The sequence below is a fragment of the Schistocerca piceifrons genome, chromosome 4 (assembly GCF_021461385.2).
Source record: "Schistocerca piceifrons isolate TAMUIC-IGC-003096 chromosome 4, iqSchPice1.1, whole genome shotgun sequence".
Lineage (NCBI taxonomy): Eukaryota > Metazoa > Arthropoda > Insecta > Orthoptera > Acrididae > Schistocerca > Schistocerca piceifrons.
This window is the reverse complement of record NC_060141.1, coordinates 292,858,690-292,877,122: the sequence shown is the minus strand read 5'-3', so window position 1 is coordinate 292,877,122 and position 18,433 is coordinate 292,858,690. Positions and strand designations below refer to the sequence as shown.

The window sequence follows — 18,433 nt, the reverse complement described above, 5'->3', positions numbered from 1 at the left end:
CAGACCGATTGAAACCATAGAGCACCATACTGTAGAGAGCATAGAAGTGTGTATGGTGCCAGCATAAACTGTACCAGTGAGTCAGAATAATGATAACTCTGCATATGTGGCTCATAATATCATCTCCTGAGTAAAGTTTATGCTGACACCATAAACTGTAGTGATTCGAGAATTTCTGTGTAAATTCTAGAACCACTCAGCCTTCTAATGTCTCAAACACATGAAATTTTATATATGATTGTGGGATGGTAAAATCCTACCTACTGCGTGTCCCATGTTTGTGTGTGCATGTTTAAAATCGGTCGCGAGAAAAAAGTAGACATGCCAGTTGAATGGCACCGACAGGAACCTGTCAGCCAGTCCATAGATGTGTTAGTGAGTGTGTAGTGAAGAACCATGGAGTTTCCATGCCGCTCTATGCTTATAGTGTCACTGACTGTTGTTATATGAAACAAGAGCTGTTGAAAAAGTACTCTAGTAGACTTTTAACTCAGCCTTGTTGGAGACAAGAAATATTTGCAAACTCTTTTCCTGAAAGTCATGGTGTCTAAGCAGACTTTCTTTCGAATGTGAAACAATTTTGTTTCTAATGTTCGACGAGATGAGGTACTTACAGGAAATTACACGTATATGTTGAAAGAAAAACGTAAATGTCGTGTGACTAGGGTCTCCCGTCGGGTAGACCATTCGCCGGGTTCAAGTCTTTAGATTTGATGCCATTTCAGTGACTTGCATGTTGATGGGGATGAAATGATGATGATTAGGACAACAGAACACTCAGTTCCTGAGCGGAGAAAATCTCCGACCCAGCTGGGAATCGAACCCGGGCCCTTAGGATTACATTCTGTCACACTGACCACTCAGCTACCGGTGACAGACTATGTTGAAAGTGTGAATTATATTGTGCATGGAAGTCAAATACATCATTAACTGGTGAAAAGGAAAGTTTGGATGTCTACTCATTTTATAAGTAGAAAGAGGGTTGAAAGTTCCTGTACCTAGCGTTATTCAATGGAGAAGAAGTCAAGAGATTTTCCAGCAGCTGACTAACCCATAAAGAAGAGGTGCTGCAAAATTCCAGGTAAGTCACCTCGTAAAGAAGTGGAATGTGGTTTGGGGAAATAAATCAGTATAACCCACACCAACACTCACACTTTATGTCATCAGAATGTTATAACACACTTCTATGCTGTCTCCAGCACGCTGCTGTGGTAATAATGGATTGTCACTCTTGGTAGGCTATCTATTTCTATCTTGATGATGACCAATGGGACTTGGTCTTAAGCAATCACTTTGTAGTGCCACCTGAAGATACATCTCTATTGATGCAAAACCAGTAGATACTTTTTAATAAAATTATTTTAATAGCTAGTGCAGAAGATTTTATTCACCATGTGAAATGGTTAGTTTATTTTATATAGAATAGTATATAAGGTGTAAAAGGCTAAAGATTTTGGTGCACAAGCGTAGAGAGTCTCCCTGTGGTGGAGCAGCAACCAGCCATAATGAGGCATCTGTGGGGTCCCTGTGCCCTGAAATATGAAATATCCTCTCTGCCCCTCCCACAGTCATATCGTATGACCAATGCAACTTGCGCAGTATCCTTGTCCATCACTATCCAATCCCTTACTCCTGACTATTTGCCCCTTAATCTTACAAACTGTGACTGAAATAAAGAAGGGGAATTCATTAAGTAAGTTTTGAATTTTTCTTAATTATTAGAATGAGTTTTTTTTTTTAATTTATGCAATAAATAATAACTACTTAAGTAACAGACACCAGTAATCAAAAGTTTGAAATAATAATTTTAATAAAAGAAATACATATGAAAAAAAATATTTAGTATAAATTTAATTGAACAAAAATTCGCAAATAATTTAGGAAGTAAAAGTAGCTACTTACTGAAAAGCTGAGGCACAGGCAAATTGTTCTGCAAAGCTATATAGTACACATACAAATGCACATACATCAGCACAGTTGTATTGTCGCAACTGATCATGTAGCCACGTAGTTTTGTGTGTGGGCTACTATATAGCTATAGTGAATTCATCAGAAACCTAGCAATGTTTTCAGTTTTATTTATGTGACCATTGACAACTCAGTGCATCAGTTATTTTGTGAGCTCCTCATTAAATTGTGATGAGTGAGAAAGAAAAACCATATACTATTTAGAAGAAGCATTGAACAGTTAATAGGCACATACAGGTGCACATATGCACATAAAGAAACCTGGTAATGTAGGACGTATCCTCTGCAATGTAACTACAAGTGGTTTGCAGAGTATGGATGTAGATGTTGATGCAGACATTTGCACTCTCTCCCAGCACAACAGATGCCTGGATTCTGACCTGCCATGTTTAATGTGTCATTTAATTTCAGTGTAAAAGCAAATCATACTTCTGATTTGTTGTGTTGCATTCTATGTGAATGTTGGTGTAATATCTGTATCACATAACTTATTCTGTATCCAGCTGCTAAAATGGTTTCTTCCCCTTTCCTTTCAGGCAGTAAAAGAAGGCCCAACACCTGTGAAGCAAGTACATTTTACAATTGATGTACCAACACATTACATAGCAGATAATGGGAAAAGTGTTGAATTTCTTAGAATCCAACCAGTTCAAGTAAGAATTTTTCATTTTGATCTTGGTAATTTAAGGAATGACTAATGAAATTTATTCCATGGTTAACTCCAGTTGCAGTTTAAGTACTTGACAATGGGTTCTAAAGTGAAAACTAGCCAGTTGTGAGAAGAATATAACTTTAATTTTTGACAAAGATTACAGCTATGGTAGTGCCATGGTTTCAACCTTAACAAAAAGGAAAAATATCACACATAATAGGGATTTGCACAATGTCATTATAGACCTAGTACAATTTTTGTCTCATTTGCGTTCACAGGATATATTACATTTGTTAACAATGGCCCCAGCAAATATATTTTATTACATAGTCTGTTCTTTTTCTCATATAGACTTTATTTTAGTTTTGGCATTAACATAAGCATCTCTATAAATGAAACTAGTAGCAACTGAATTCCCCTGATACCCAGCAATTAGAGCTTTGACGTAACAGTATAATGATGGCAAATCATTCTGCACATCCTCTGAACAAAGCAGCATGGTAAAGGCCCTTTTGCAGTCTGAGAGCCTACTATTCATCCTAATACAAAATTGCTCTGCCATTCAGAATTTTCGTGTTGTAACCAGAACAACCACAATCATCATTGTAATAAAAACTTAGCACTGACAGGATGTTTATTACAAAAAGGAATGTACAGACAGAACATAAGTCAACTCCTGAATGAAGAGTATTTGTACAAACAGAATATTCCATAATATACAAACATTAAAAACATAAGAATTTCCAAGAACATTCAAGAAATGATAAATGGGGCTTAGGGTTTGATTTGGGGGAAGAGACCAAACAGCGAAGTCATCGGTCTCTCAGATTAGGGAAGGAAGTCAGCCATGCCCGGCATGTGCCACAAGTGATTTAGGGAAATGATAAATACAAAATAACAAATAATTGTCAGTGGTGAGATGTGAACTGGCAACATGTAGCATGTCAGCCAGCAGTGCTAACTACTACTCCACAAGGCATGCAGCACAGTGTGTGCCATAGCCCCCTCTGGTGTAGGAATATCAGTCTGCTGTATCATAATTTCTCATTGGAGATCATAACATCACTCTACCTCTGGAACTTGTCAATGGTCCTCTGCATGGCAGCACTGATGAAACCTCACATTTTGATCATATTGTCACACCCTCATCACTATGATGAGCACTGAAGGTGGCCCCACCTATCAAAGGTTCAAGATCAATGAGAGTGTCTTCAGTTCTGTAAAGCCTCCATCACTGATCTGCAGTAGGGTTCCATATGGTTGACATGGATGACCTCTCTGCACCTTTATCCATTTAATAAAGAGTCATAACCCTCAACTTTGTATGTGATGTCCAGCAAGCAATGAATGGTATGATATAGCTCAAACTATCACTTTAGTAACTTATCTGATTGTCCCACTTTCAGCACAGATGTAAAAATCTGTAAATGTAAAAATAGTCTCCGAGTCTGTATCTCTCAGGGCAATGTTTAGCATTGTAACAGTCTCATTCCTTCTCCTGGGCAACAAGGGTCCATATGCAAGCCAGCTTTCTTGCCTCCTGAGTACTGATGAATGGTAGGCATCTTCAGTATCACCCAGTTCAGACAAGAAAAATGTATCCATTATCATTTCGACCTTGCAGTTTTGGAGCAGAAAGAACTGTGTGAAGTCTGTAGGGTCTTGCTTCACCGTGTCATATGCAAATATCATGGCAGGCAGTGTTGTATCCTAGTCTCTTTTTTCGTCATCACTACACTGAAAAATGCTGTTATGCTGTATTCTAGTCTGTACAAAACCAGTAAATCAGAGCTGTATAAATAACTGTATGCTAAAGCCAAATACAAGTATAGGAGGGCAATAAATGAAGCAAAAAAACTGCATAACATAATAAACATTGAAAAATCTAACAATAAATGCAAAAAGGCCTGGAGTGTAATAAACTCCATTGCTCACACCAAACACAAAGAGGAAATAGCCATTACCCCAGCTGAATTTAATAAATATTGCATTCAGTCCATTGAAGAAATCAGTAGCTCAATAAACAAACCCCCTGAAAATGCACTTAGTATTATCGACAGCTGCTTTGAAAAGTTTCCCCCAAGCACCTTCACTTTCACAGAAGTGAGACCAAATAATATACTAAAAATAGTGAAAAATTTCAAACCTTCAGTTAGTGTTGATTATGTAATTTGTTGAAAGATGTTATTGATTGTGTGATTTATCCCTTAGCTTTTTGTATTAACAAATGCCTAGTTGAAAGTAACTTCCCCGACATACTAAAAATTTCTAGAGCTGTGCCCATATATAAAAAAGGGGAAAAGAACTGTCCCGCTAGTTACAGACCTATATCCATAACCCCAGTTTTTTCAAAAAAATTAGAACCAGTTATGTTTGAGCAAGTTAGTGTCTACTTGGGTAAACTAAACACAATTAGTGATAAACAGTTTGGATTTAGGAAAGGTAAATCCACAACGGTGCAATGGACTCCCTCGTAAAATTAGTACTAGATATGTTCGAGGCTAGGGACTGTGCCCAGGCTACATTTTCTGACCTGAGCAGAGCCTTTGACTGTGTAGAGCATGACACTATGCTGAATAAGCTAGTTTACTATGATTTTGATGACAACAGTATAAATATGTTCAGGTATTTTCTAGAGAACCATCAACAAGTTGTGTGCATTGGTAGGGAGAAATCAAATTTGGTTAATGTTAGGTACGGATGGCCTCAAGGGTCAGTGCCTGGACCTTTACTGTTTATACTAATGATTAATGACCTGCCCTTGTTCATAAATTCTCACACAATATTGTATGCTGATGACACAACTTTTATACATAAAATCTCTGATCTAGGTACACTGAAAGCACTGACCGAAAATACCCTTGCTCAGTCCTCATTATGGTTCAAAGCTTACGGCTTCTTACTAAATGAAAACAAAACCCAGACACTTTACTTTAGCCTCAAAGAGATTCCTAATGACCAAGAACTAGAAACAGTCAAATTTTTAGGGGTTACTATTGACAGTAAACTGACATGGGAACCACACATTAAAAATATATTGGTTAGGCGTTCAAGAGTTATTTATCTAATTAGAAATTTAAAAAGACATGTTCCCAATTACTATGTGAGATCAGCATATTTTGCCTTCTCCCAAAGTATCATTTCTTATGGAATCTTACTGTGGGGTAGTTGCTGTCATGTAAATGACATTTTACTTTTACAGAAGAAAGTAATAAGAATAATAACAGATTCTGATAAAACAGTACATTGTAAACCTCTGTTTATTAAAGTGCAGTGTCTTACAGTATTAAACTTATTCATCTGCAATGTTTTATTGTACATTAGAAACAATGTCTCTAACTTTGTGTTGAGAAGTGATATTCATAGCCACAATACTAGAAACAGAACATCTGTAGACATGTCATATCATAGATTATCAAAATTGCAGAACTCCTACCTAGTTCGTGGACTAAGGATGTTTAATAGACTAAGTGCTGACTTTAAAGAACTGCCTGTAAATATTTTTAAAGTTAAATTATGCAAGCTACTAGTGAACAGTCTGTTTTACACCACTGATGATTTTTTTGAAGATGAAAATACTGCATTCTAATGTGCACCTATTTTATGTAAACTAATTTACATCAATATTGTAGTTTATGTAGAAATATGTGCTCTTGACTTTGTCTATTGCTGTAATCAGCTGAATGACAATAAAAATTTTATTATTATTATTATTATTACTATTATACATCAAGAGTGTATCTCCCAACATATTAAAGTGTGGGTGGTAGGCCCTGTCATCCTGTGGGCAATGCCACAATGTGCAATTTTCTCTGCCACTAGACTGGAAACTTTTCCACTATCAGAGATCATCACATATAATTCTCTGTCCTTCTGAATGATGTCTCCTACAAGTAACCTGGGAATTTTCAGAGCTTGGTGACTGGCACAGTCTTGGTGGCAGTGGAGTGTGTGAAGTAGTCAGTGCAGACTCAATTCCCATTTGTCAACTTCAGAAACTTCTTTGAAGGGCAATGCCATTTTAATGGAATGGTGTTTCTGCAAACACAATGAATACCAGTCACCCTAGAGGTAATTACGACATGTGCTTCCATTCTTGGCATTCCTTAAAGAGGCTCACATGGTGTTTAATGGATTGGTGGAAACCTGACCAGTGATACCTGTGTCTCATTATGTCTAGAGTCTTCATGAATTCCAACTGATGACATGTTGGAGTTTAATGGAAATGCTTCAGGATAGCTGGCCATAGATCAGCTAGCATAAGGAGCAACCATTTCTGCACTACTGATTTATAGGTCCTCTTAGATAATGTTTACCCATTTTTAATTGGAATTCTTCTTCCTAGCTTCTATGATTTTCAGCAATGTTGAAACTTTCTTCTGTTTAGAAGCAATGTTTTGTAATGCAGTGATGTTTGATGATCTGTCCACAATGCTATGTTACATTAAAGGAAAGGTAGTTGACATCCTTATGTTCGCATCCACTTTCATATACGACTTCGACATTGTACTCCTGAAGCACCAGTGCCCATATTGCCAGTTTTTTGACCTATCCTTCTGGCTAGTCAACCAGCATAGAGAGTGGTGGATTATGTTAAAAGAAATAGAAAGAGAGAGAGAGAGAGAGAGAGAGAGAGAGAGAGAGAGAGATTGATAAATTAATATCACATACATCAGGTTGGGACTCAAGAGAAAATGAGAGTCCAGTGGCATAATTCACTGAATAAATTATAAAGTTCCTGAAAGATAATTTTTTAGAAACCCTGTGCAAGAATCAGTTGTAGCTCTAACAAGTCACTAAGACAAAGACATTAAGTGTGGTGCAGGATGCATTTCATATTTACACTAAACGTCACAATTCACATACCGTTGTGTGCCAGTTTGGTCCCCCCCTCCCCCCTGTTCAATCAACCAACCATAGTGTCTTGTAGCAATCCGTGAGATGAAAGTATACTGCAATACTTCAGTTGTTGATGGAAGTCACTACCCTCACAAGTGCTCATTCTAATGTCAGTGATAGTCCCAGCCTCCTACAAACAACAACACCGTGCATTCAAAATATTCATTAACTTGAATTAGAGAAACCACTTGAAAGTTCTTAGACTGTGACATTCATGAGTTTTTGTGAATTATAATCCATATTTTCACAAATAAATTGTGCAGAGCTGTTGCATGAGCAAATACTGGGAGCAGAGCTTGACAAAGGAGTTACATGTTTGTTAGCTTGACTGGGACTGGGCTGAGACTAATCATTTTGAGTGACTTCCAACTATTTAAAGACTGGTGTATGAATAAATTGTTATTTTAGAAACTACACAATCATTTGAAGTATGAGTAGGTTAGATTTTTCTTTTCTGGATGGACTATAAATATGGATAAAAACTTGGTTTGTGAAAAATGTGGTAGTTTAGGAATTTAGAAAAGTTTGTGGAATAATTTTATGTGTTCACGTTAGGGTTTCCTGACTCGTGTGTACCATTGCCACATTGAAAAATATGATAAATTATGCCAACAACCTTAACTGATGACTTAAGTAATTAATGAAGTGTAAAAATCATATCTACAAAAGCATAATAGCAAAGGTTGGAATTAACCATGCATAGAGGCAAAGTCTGCAATGGAAATTCTATGAGGGCATGCTGAAAAGCAATGCCTCCAAATTTTCTCTATGAAAACTCTTAAAGCTCATTAATAAAACATTATTCACATTCTAAATCATTATTCTTTATGTCTACATATTTGTAGCCCTCTGCACTAGAAGGCTCTGAATTGTAGCATGTAACATGGCACTGTGTAACATAATTATGTAGGTGCATGAGAAACAGCTTGCTGTAGTCGAGTTTTCAATTAAAAGAGTTCATTCACACATGACGTACCTTCTTCTTCAGCATGACAATACCAGACCACACATGAGCACTGTTGCATCAGGAACAATCCAACACCTTGGGTTTACTGACATCAACTGTTATCCACACAGTCCCCTCTTTGCCCCATTCAATTTTCATCTGTTTCCAAAACTTAAAGGACACCTTGGAGGAGTTCACTTTGTTCGTGATGAAGTAGTGCAAGGTTAGTTGAGATTGTGGCTCCATCAAACAAACTCAAACATTCTACAGTGATTGTATCAACAAACTGGTCTCTCCTTGGGGGAAATGTGTTCATCACTGGGGTGACTTAAAATTTGGAGGCATTACATTTTAGCACACCATGTATATAAATAAGAATGTAAGTATTAATCTGTTCTAAATCTTAAATCTCCAAAAGTTCTACAACGATTGCTTTGAAGTTTTGACACAGCATTGCATTCAAATATATGCCTTTTTTGTACCTTATACTCTGAGTGAACATTATACTGCAATATATTCAAAAAACATACAGCCCAATCTTATGCTTGTCCATCAACTAGTTCATATAACAACACAAATCATTACTTGTCTGTATAATACAAATTAACACTGCTGCTATTCTTCACAGTGGGTCACTCCCAATAAACCACAGGCAACTGCAACCCAGTTGTTGTGGCTTAACTTATAAGGATTCCATCAGCCCATAACATGCAGTAACCCACCACAGCAGCCATACAAAACATCAACAGCAGTGCCCGCTAAACTGGAAGTCCAGCATGCCAACTTTCTCCAGTATGGGGCTCAACAACCAATGCAGACAAAGTAACCACACTGCAATGGTATGATGAGCAACTTCCTGCATGGAGAGCTAGGTGACATCTTTGTACTTCCAGGTCAAAGGCTTAATGCAAAAGGATGCTCCACTGATGTGTTTGGTAAGCCACAGCTGCAACGAAGTGGTGCCACAGTTGTGCTACTCACAGCTGTGCATTGCAGTGATAGGCTCGTGTGGGTAGTCAAGGCAGTGCCACTCATGATGACTTTTGTCTGACACATCCTCTCCTGCCAAACTCAAGCACATGGGGTGGAGGGAGGGGGCACTTACACATTAGCCAGAAATTCTCCACTCAACATCATTCACAATATAAAGTATAGAGAAAACAACTCCATTACTCTTGTAATGATAAGACATCATTATCAAAAGAAAAGGAAACAACATATGATCAAAATACACAAGGTAAATTGAGCTCACCCAGTTGCTACAAAGATCAGAAATCACAACCATCTATTTTTATCAATAGATTACATGTCCTAAGGGTATATTCTTATTTACATGGTTTTTCTTTCAAATAAGGTTTAATTTGAGATCTGTACATTCCAAATATTTTTCTGTTCTGTTTTTGACCAGCAAGGTCACCAACAGTAACGAAAAGCAAAATTCAGTCAGGTCCCACAAACCTGGGCAAAAGAGTCCCCATAATTTTATGTGTCCTGGGACTTGTTGTACCAAAGTTTTTAACCCAAATCCAATCACTTAGTGTCAGGGAGATCAGCTGCCTTCCACCACTGTAATGTTTTTCAATTTTCTCATGAGCTACCCTGAAGCTGTTATGAGCACACTTCCAATAAGTGCAGATCTGGGGAGCATCAACACTCTCTGGAAACAATCATTAAGTGACCACAAGTAGGCATGTGGCAAGTTAGGTTTAAATGCAAACATCAAGCTTACTTGTATGGCCTTGTGGGCCTCATGCATAGCCCTATTGAAGGTGTAACCTAGCAATGACAAGAAGCCATCACACCAGATATGATCACTAAAGTGGGAGGCAATCAGGGCTGCCATCAGTTTATGAATTGTGCACTCTGCAAGGGAAGGGTCTGGATAATAGGGCATGATTGTACTATGAGCGACCCCTACTTCAAAGCATAAAATATGAAATGTAGCAGATTTAATGGGCATGGTGTTATCCAACTTTGGCAGTAATATTAGAAGTGGCAACAACAAGCAGTAGTCCATGAATATATCTACGAAAATGAAAATAAACCAGTTGCCCTCTCTGGACCACAGGAGCAACCCCACATAATCAACATGTAAGTTTTACATCAGTGCAACAGCTGCATCAGATGACAGAAAGGTTTCATGTGTTGACTGCAGGTTTGCTGATCCCTCAGGTTTTGCACCCTAGCACCAGCTCATGACCTGTTTATCCATGCCTTTCCCGTTAAAATTTTCTCCAATTATGACACTTGTTTTGAACATTCCCAAATGGCACACAACTGAGGTTTTATGATAATACTTGGATCACTAAAGAAACCAGGTCCTCTGGTAGCATAATATTCTTATCTTGGTTCCTTTGATGAGTGAAATAAAATGCATTTCCCTTCAAAGAGAAGGTCATGATGATTTCTCCTTTCCTTCTCCTGCCCTTAATGCTATTTAGCTCAGGGTCTCCATCTTCCTATCTGATAGTGTCCTTAAAGAGAAGTGGGAATCTACTGAGAATGGCACAACTCTGGTTAACTGATGACTCTGGTATGACTTCCCTTGTGGTTTCTTCATCCCTTAGTTGTTCCTCTGAGCCTTGATTAAGCATTGGCTCAGGCCATTCACCATAATATTTTCCAAGCCATGGATACATCTGACAATATGCTGAAATGTGTACTGTGCACCTGGTGGTTTGTATGACCCCCCCCCCCCCCCCCCCCTTGGCCTTGCAAACACCCAGCAGAGAGCTGACTATCAGTTTCTAAAAAGAAAAGGTTTGGTGTTCCAGATACAATTAAATTTTACCAAAGTGAACAAGACTGCCATGGTGTCCAGCTCATATGCACAGTACTTTGGTTTGAATGGGGAAGGGCTACATGAAGCAAAAGCTGCAGCTGTCTTCCAGATGCTTCTTCCTTCAAAGGGATAGCTGTGACTCAGGACATGGAGGCATCTGTCTGGACAATAAATAGCTTACATAAATCAGCCATAGCCAATGCAGGGGCAGTGGTTAAAACTTTCTTTAAGACCTGATGTTTGTTGTGATGGACCCCATTCAATATTTTTCTTTCTTTTGAAGACCATTTTTATGGTGCTGCTAGTTGGAAGAATTAGTCACAAATTTATGAAGAAGATTACTATTGCAAGTGGAATTTTGTAATAGGCCTGGATTAAGTCAAATGTCATAAAGACCTTCATCCTTCGGAACCACAAAAACCGTGAACCCAAATTAGAAAAGAATATAAATTGGAAGACTACCTTTTTATGAATCACCCATTAATCTGAATGAGATGCATCCCTACTCCTTCACTTCCCAGACAAGTATAGTGGAGGAGTACAGGCATTTAGATGGCCTAATAACTCCCTCACAGAGCATTTCATCAGTAGTTATCTGCAGTACTTTCATTCGAGGTGGTGAGAACCTACATGTTGGATGCCTTATGGAGGATATTATCTGTCAAATCAGTTTTATACTCAGCTTCTTGAACCTCCCCTAACCTATCTCTGTGTACATCACTAAACTCTTCACTCGACGTAAAAACTTCCCCCTCTCTTTGGATGACACATGGCTGATATCATACATGGTAATATATCAGTACCCACTGAGTTAACTACATACTTCCAGCCCCTCCCCCCCCCCCCCCCCCCCCCAATTCAGCACCTGCTTACAAAATTTAAAAAACTTTGGATGAACAAACTCAAAGGAGAACCTTCCATGCCTCCACTGGGGAACTAATCTAGCTCTGCAAATAAAGTCTGAACTCCAAAATAACTGGCACAGATAGATTACAGGACAAGTTAGTGGGAAATTTCCACATAAAATCATCAATCCAAATCTTTATCATAATTGTCCCTAATAGATGCCTTTGCACAGAATTGGCTAGTTGATAGGACACAATTCTGCTTGACAATTCTGACAATTTGCAATGCCCCCAATGCATTAAACAAACACCCATTTCTGCTTGATGAGAGAGGCGAGTTACTGGTATCAGGGAAAGCACAAACCAGCTCCTCATTTATAGGCTTATACACAATGGGAAGTCAGCTCTGGGTATTGCCATATTCTTCTGCAAAAGCCCCTCCTTGGGATCCCCAGCAATATGCCCAGTTTCTTTACCCTTAAAGCACCTCACTGCAGACAACACCAGCTGCTGGCTGTGAGAAATATTTGCCATCCCTTGCCGCAGCTTGCACACAGTTCAACAACTCTCCTAACTGGTGGAAGTTCTGCTGCCACTCATAAAACCATGCTTTAGAGCAATCAACTGATGCATTCTCTCCAAAATATTTTCAACTATTTCCCTTTTGCAATAATTCAAACACAAACTTCTAGCACCATCTTTTATCCTTTTGATGTACTTCACTAATGGTTCATTATAATGTTGTACTTCTAGATAGCCTTTTCTGACAAGCTCATGTTGGGCACAATAGTTATGACAAATTAAGTTGTAAAATACAGTGGATGACAGTCTGCACCACGTACCATCTATCGATGCCCAATCCAGTCCCCCACTTACCATAGGGCTCAGCAACTAAAAAGAATGTTCATTACTTAATCCAAGACATTCCCCTGTACCTTACAATTACAATAAAAATCTTAATGCCATCAGTAACTCATCAATAGAATCTAATGATAATACCCCAGCTGCCTGAAATAATCTCTCTAATGTCTCTAATGATTTCTGAATGAAAATTTTACTCTGCAGTGGAGTGCGCACTGGTATGGAACTTCCTGGCAGATTAAAACTGTGTGCCAGACTGAGAATCAAACTCAGGACCTTTGCCTTTCGTGGTTAAGTGCTCTACCGACTGAGCCACCCAAGCACAACTCATGCCCTGTCCTCACAGCTTTAATTCTATGAGTACCTCATCTCCTACCTTCCAAACTTCAAGAAGCGCTCCTGCAAAACTTGCAGAACTAGCACTCCTGGAAGAAAGCAACATTATTGAAACATCCCTCAGGCTGTGTCAAAGCCATGTCTCCACAATATCCTTTCTTCCAGGAGTGTTAATTCTGCAAATTTCACAGGAGAGCTTCTGTGAACTTAGGAAGGTAGGAGACGAGGTACTGGTGGAATTAAAGCTGTGAGGTTAGGGTGTGAGTCGTGCTTGAGCAGCTCAGTTGGTAGAGCACTTGCCAGCAAAAGGCAAAGGTCCCAAGTTTAGGTCTTGGTCCAGCACACAGTTTTATTCTGCCAGGAAGTTTCATCTCTCTAACGAGTTAGATTACTTAAGGAACAAATTAGACATTGCTCAAAAAGGGGATCCATGAAGGGTTTGTATCCCCTTGGCTGAGACAACTTCCTTGTAATAACCTCTTCCAACTGGAATAACATCCCCTGGGTTCATATCACCAATTCATTCAACTATTTGCACAATGCATTGCAGATGGAATTGGATGGTATTATGCTACACAAAATCTGTGCTTTCTGGACACAATGCATAACATGGTATTCAGTTCTGCTAACTTGTGAGATAGATGGTTTACTAACCTCAAAGAAAGTAACTGTTGATCATAACTCTGTTAATGTAGTTTTAATGCGTGACATAAAATCACTCATCTGAGCTTCCATCAACTCCAGAGGGCCATCACATGATCAACAACTTCCCATAGATGGCATGCTAACTCAGCTGCACTGCCCATCATATCAGCAATACAAATCTTTAAATCATTACTTAATTCATCCTGAGTTCCACCATCCTGAAAACCTCCCTGTTAGCCATGCTGAAGCAGAATTACAGCAAGTAATATTTGCTAAAATGTACACAACAAATACACACAAATAAACATTTTCAATTTTTTCCCAAAGAAAAATATTGTTGGTCTCACACCAATGTCACTCTCTTTGCTACTAATTTATAACATATTCAGTGAGTGGAAGGGGTAGATTGAAATGAGTGTGATACATTGTTTTGAAAACACATTTATCACATTCAACAAACATTTCTTTGAAAATAATACTAAAACCCTACTAACACTTTCTTCAGTACAAGAGTTTGGATAGTAAAGATCCCCAGTAAATGTTACTTACAGATGAGCTTACACACAATTATATGAAATCATCACAAATGGCTTCCCACTCAGATACAATAAAACATAATACAAATGACTTCTCACACAACTATAACAAAACAGCATTAATCTCTGAATTCAAATTAATGGTCAGGTGTAATTTAATGATTTGATCATCAAGCCCAGAAGCAACATCAGCAATCTTGGAGAATATGCCCCTTTTAACCATAAAATATTTTGACTGAATGGTATAGTGCAATATACTCAAACAGTGAATAACATGATCTTATTCAAGTCTGTCAACTAGTTCAAACAGTGACACAAATCATTATTTGTCTGTATAATATATCTCAACACATTTCTTATTCTTCAAAATGGGTCACTCCTGATAAACCTCAGGCAACTGCAATTCATTCACTGTGGCTTACACAAAGATAGTCCCTATTCAAATACAATAACCCACCATAGCAGTCACATGAAAACATCAGCCAAACCATGTAGCAATGCCCGTGAACATGGAAGTCGTGTGTGAAAGCTTTCTCCAGTATTGGCCCCAACTAATACACAAAATAATGTTAATGTTTGATGGTAACTGCCATTATCACCGACATTGACCAAGTAACTGTTCTGAAATGGTTATGGTGAGCAGCGTCCTGCATGGAGAGTGAGGCTACTTCTTGTTACCTCCAGCCTGAAGGCTCAATGCAGAAGGGTGCCCCACGTATGCCTGTTAAGCCACAGTTGCAACTAGATGGCACGACAGTTATGCTGCTCCCAGTGCCACACTTCAGCAAGAAGCACACATGGGAATTCAGGCCAGCACAACTTATGATAAGTTATTTCTAGCACTCTTTACTTATCCTGGTAGTGTTATGTTTTTAAAAGGTGAGTGACATACACATATGAAATCGTGTCACACCAAGATTCTGTTGACTTTTCTTGAGCTGTTACTGACAAACAGGATGCAAGTATGCTTAAAACACCTTCACACTGGGAGTTGTGGTGACTATTGGAGGCATGTTGATACATATCAGTGTGTGTAGACTCTCTGTACACACTATGTAAGAGCTTACCATCTGGTTTCTATTTCACTGGATTGCCAAGAAACTGTAAGATGCCATCCAATTCCAACTCCGTGGTATGCTGTATGTTGTAGTGAATTGAATTGAAGTGATGGAGCAATTCACCTAAGGTTTCCTGTCCATGTAGTAAAGTGAGAAATGTGTTTTCCAAATAGTGATAGAAACAGATTGGTTCTAATTGGGCTTACTCCAGAGCCTTCACATCACAATCTATTAAACAAAATCACCTTAACCAGTGACAGAGGGCATGCCATGGTAATACTGTCTCTCTGTTCACAATAATTTCCAATGAAGTTGAGGTAAGTTGCAGTGTGCATAAAAATGAAAACTCTCATTAGGTTAATCTTGAATGTCTTGAATCAGTTCCATGGAGTCCTTTAGTGGTACCCTGCTGAAGGAAGACACTACATCAAAACTTACCAACATTTCATTGTCACTGAGGTGAAGATCTTGTACATGCTGTAGAAAATGGATGGAATTACAGAAGTGATGCTGACATTTCTCCACAGATGGAGTCAGAAAGCAGTCAGTTTTTGGGCAAGCCCCTGTGCTGCTACTCCTAAATTTTTGACAGTGAGCTGCAGAATGATGCACTCTTCGTGAACATTCAGTAGCCCCCACAGCTGTGGGTATGCAGCAGCTCATCATTGAAGTTTCTTGACAGTTTATGCATGGAGGGTACTGTGAAGAAGTTTTATGTTTTTTTTCTGGAGGTGACTTGTCAGATCTCCTTCTATTTTCCTGGAATCTGCATCACTGGAAAGGCCAAAAATTTTCTGTTTGTATTCTGAGTGCAGGATCAACACCCTAGTTTTCATGTTGTCAGCAGGCAGGATGACCAAATTAATCTAGATCATCATGCAACTTGTAGAAAGTAACTCTTCGCAACTTTGAAATGTTGCTCTGTGGTGGTGTGGCCCTGGTGAGCATGCTGCAAATTATATGGCATATTTCTTTGGCTTCATTGATTGTCAGAGCATAGGTGGCTCATTCCACACTGCTTCTGATATACACAGTTGGAAATAATGCTGGGGTCAGGGCAAAGTTTAGTCCTTTCCCAAACCCAAACTTTGCTGCATCATCAGTTGTTCTTGTAAGGTTTATCACAGTTCACTGAGATGGATCTTGTGTGTACTGAAGACCACAAGTAGCAGCCAGTCCTCACCACCACCACCACCACCACCACCACCACCACCACCACCACCTACCATGGTGGGAGCAGAGTGATGGATCGGATTATGACCAATGTATACAGTAAGACAACATGACCAGTGGAGCAGTCATCAGGAGTTACCTGAAGATGGCATAAATTCTTATTTAGCAAAATGTTATGGAGAAATGACCCAATAATTCTACATGCAATCGTGTAGTTCACGTTGACATATATACTTCTCAGTTCCCAGAATGTGCAAGGAACTAGCAAATCCAAGGAATTGGTTTCTCATTCTCACATTGAAAATCAGAAATCAGACTATATACATCTTCCTCTCATTATATTTACCACTTTGCTCTCCATAATTTACTTACAAATTATTACAACATGTTACATTCGAAAAATTTCATATCTTCATTACAAACATTTTTTTTTATTATTTTGGCTCCATGAGCTCTACCAAATAACAATTTGCCCTGAGGTGTCTCTATAATATTTCTGACTGGCATACTCTTAAGTGAATTACAGAAATGCTAGGTAGGAGTACCAAAAATGTAGATACTCAAGAGTTCAAGTCTTGGTCCAGCACGTTTAATGTACCAGGGAGTTTCATATCAGTGCACACTATGCCACAGAGTTAAAATTTATTTCTAGGAAAAGATAGATTGTTACTTACCATAAAGATCATACATAAAGTCGCAGACAGCCACAGTTAAGAGACACTTACAGAAAGCCGTAGGCTACAGCCTTTGGCTGAAAAAGAGAAATACACACCATTCATTCACACAAGCAAGTGATCAGGTACTAGCCAGTTGTTGCCACTCCCACCATCACCACCACTACCGCCACCACCACCACCACCAGTACCACCACCATCACGTATATCTCCATGACCAGAGTTGGCGGTCATGTGCATGAGGTGCGCTTGCTTGTGTGAATGAATGGTGTATGTCCTCTTTTATGATGAAGGCTGTAGCCAAAAGCTTTGTCTAAATGCCTTTTAATTGTGCCTGTCTGCAACTTAACGTGTCACCTTTATGGTGTAGCAGTCTATCTTTTCCTACATTACTGATACACTTAAGTGATTTAGTCACTGACCCTTTTTTTTGTAATGTAGAGATGTTTTGGTATTCACATCATTTTGCTTGTTTCAAGTAATCTTTGGTAAATTATAGGAATAATATGTTTGTCAACAATGTTTCTGTGACATTAATATGACTTGTACTTTCATCAGGAAAGTATATGTCATCCAGTTTATGACTTTTATATAAGGATAACATGGAAACTATTTCAAAGAGGAAAGAGCTACAGACTGGGGAAAGTGGAGGGGATGGTATGTTGAAAAGGAAAGGTAGGTCACTTAGACCTCCTGATGAGGGAGACCCACCTTGTAGTGAGGATGTGGGCAGATAAAACTCAATGGCAGATTTTCTAATGGTAAGAGTAAAATATTAATCAAAAAATGTGTGTGCCATTCCCCATTCACTGTTCCATGAATAAAAAATGAGCCACTCATGTGCTATTCAGTTATGGCACTCCACATATTCACATTCCACTATCATTTGTGGAATACTTGAGAAATGTGATGTGGGTTTCCTTTTGACCAATAGCAAACATTTCTCAAATTTACTTTCCCATTACTTATGAACATGGCCTCAGCAGTAATAAATTTTTTCTCGACAAAATTATAGTGTTACAGGAGAACCCACTGACAGTATTCAACCCAATGTTGAA

The 18,433-nt window shown here is 38.7% G+C and overlaps 1 protein-coding gene across 1 annotated transcript in view; it reads left to right on the top strand.

The window, feature by feature from the left end:
- LOC124796280 (integrin alpha-PS5-like) overlaps window positions 1-18,433 on the top strand; it is a 566,708-nt gene that overhangs the window by 456,881 nt on the left and 91,394 nt on the right. Inside the window, exon 19 of the mRNA XM_047260397.1 lies at window positions 2,505-2,621. Within this exon, the coding sequence (XP_047116353.1) occupies window positions 2,505-2,621 (117 nt within the window). The remainder of the gene's footprint in view (window positions 1-2,504; window positions 2,622-18,433) is intronic.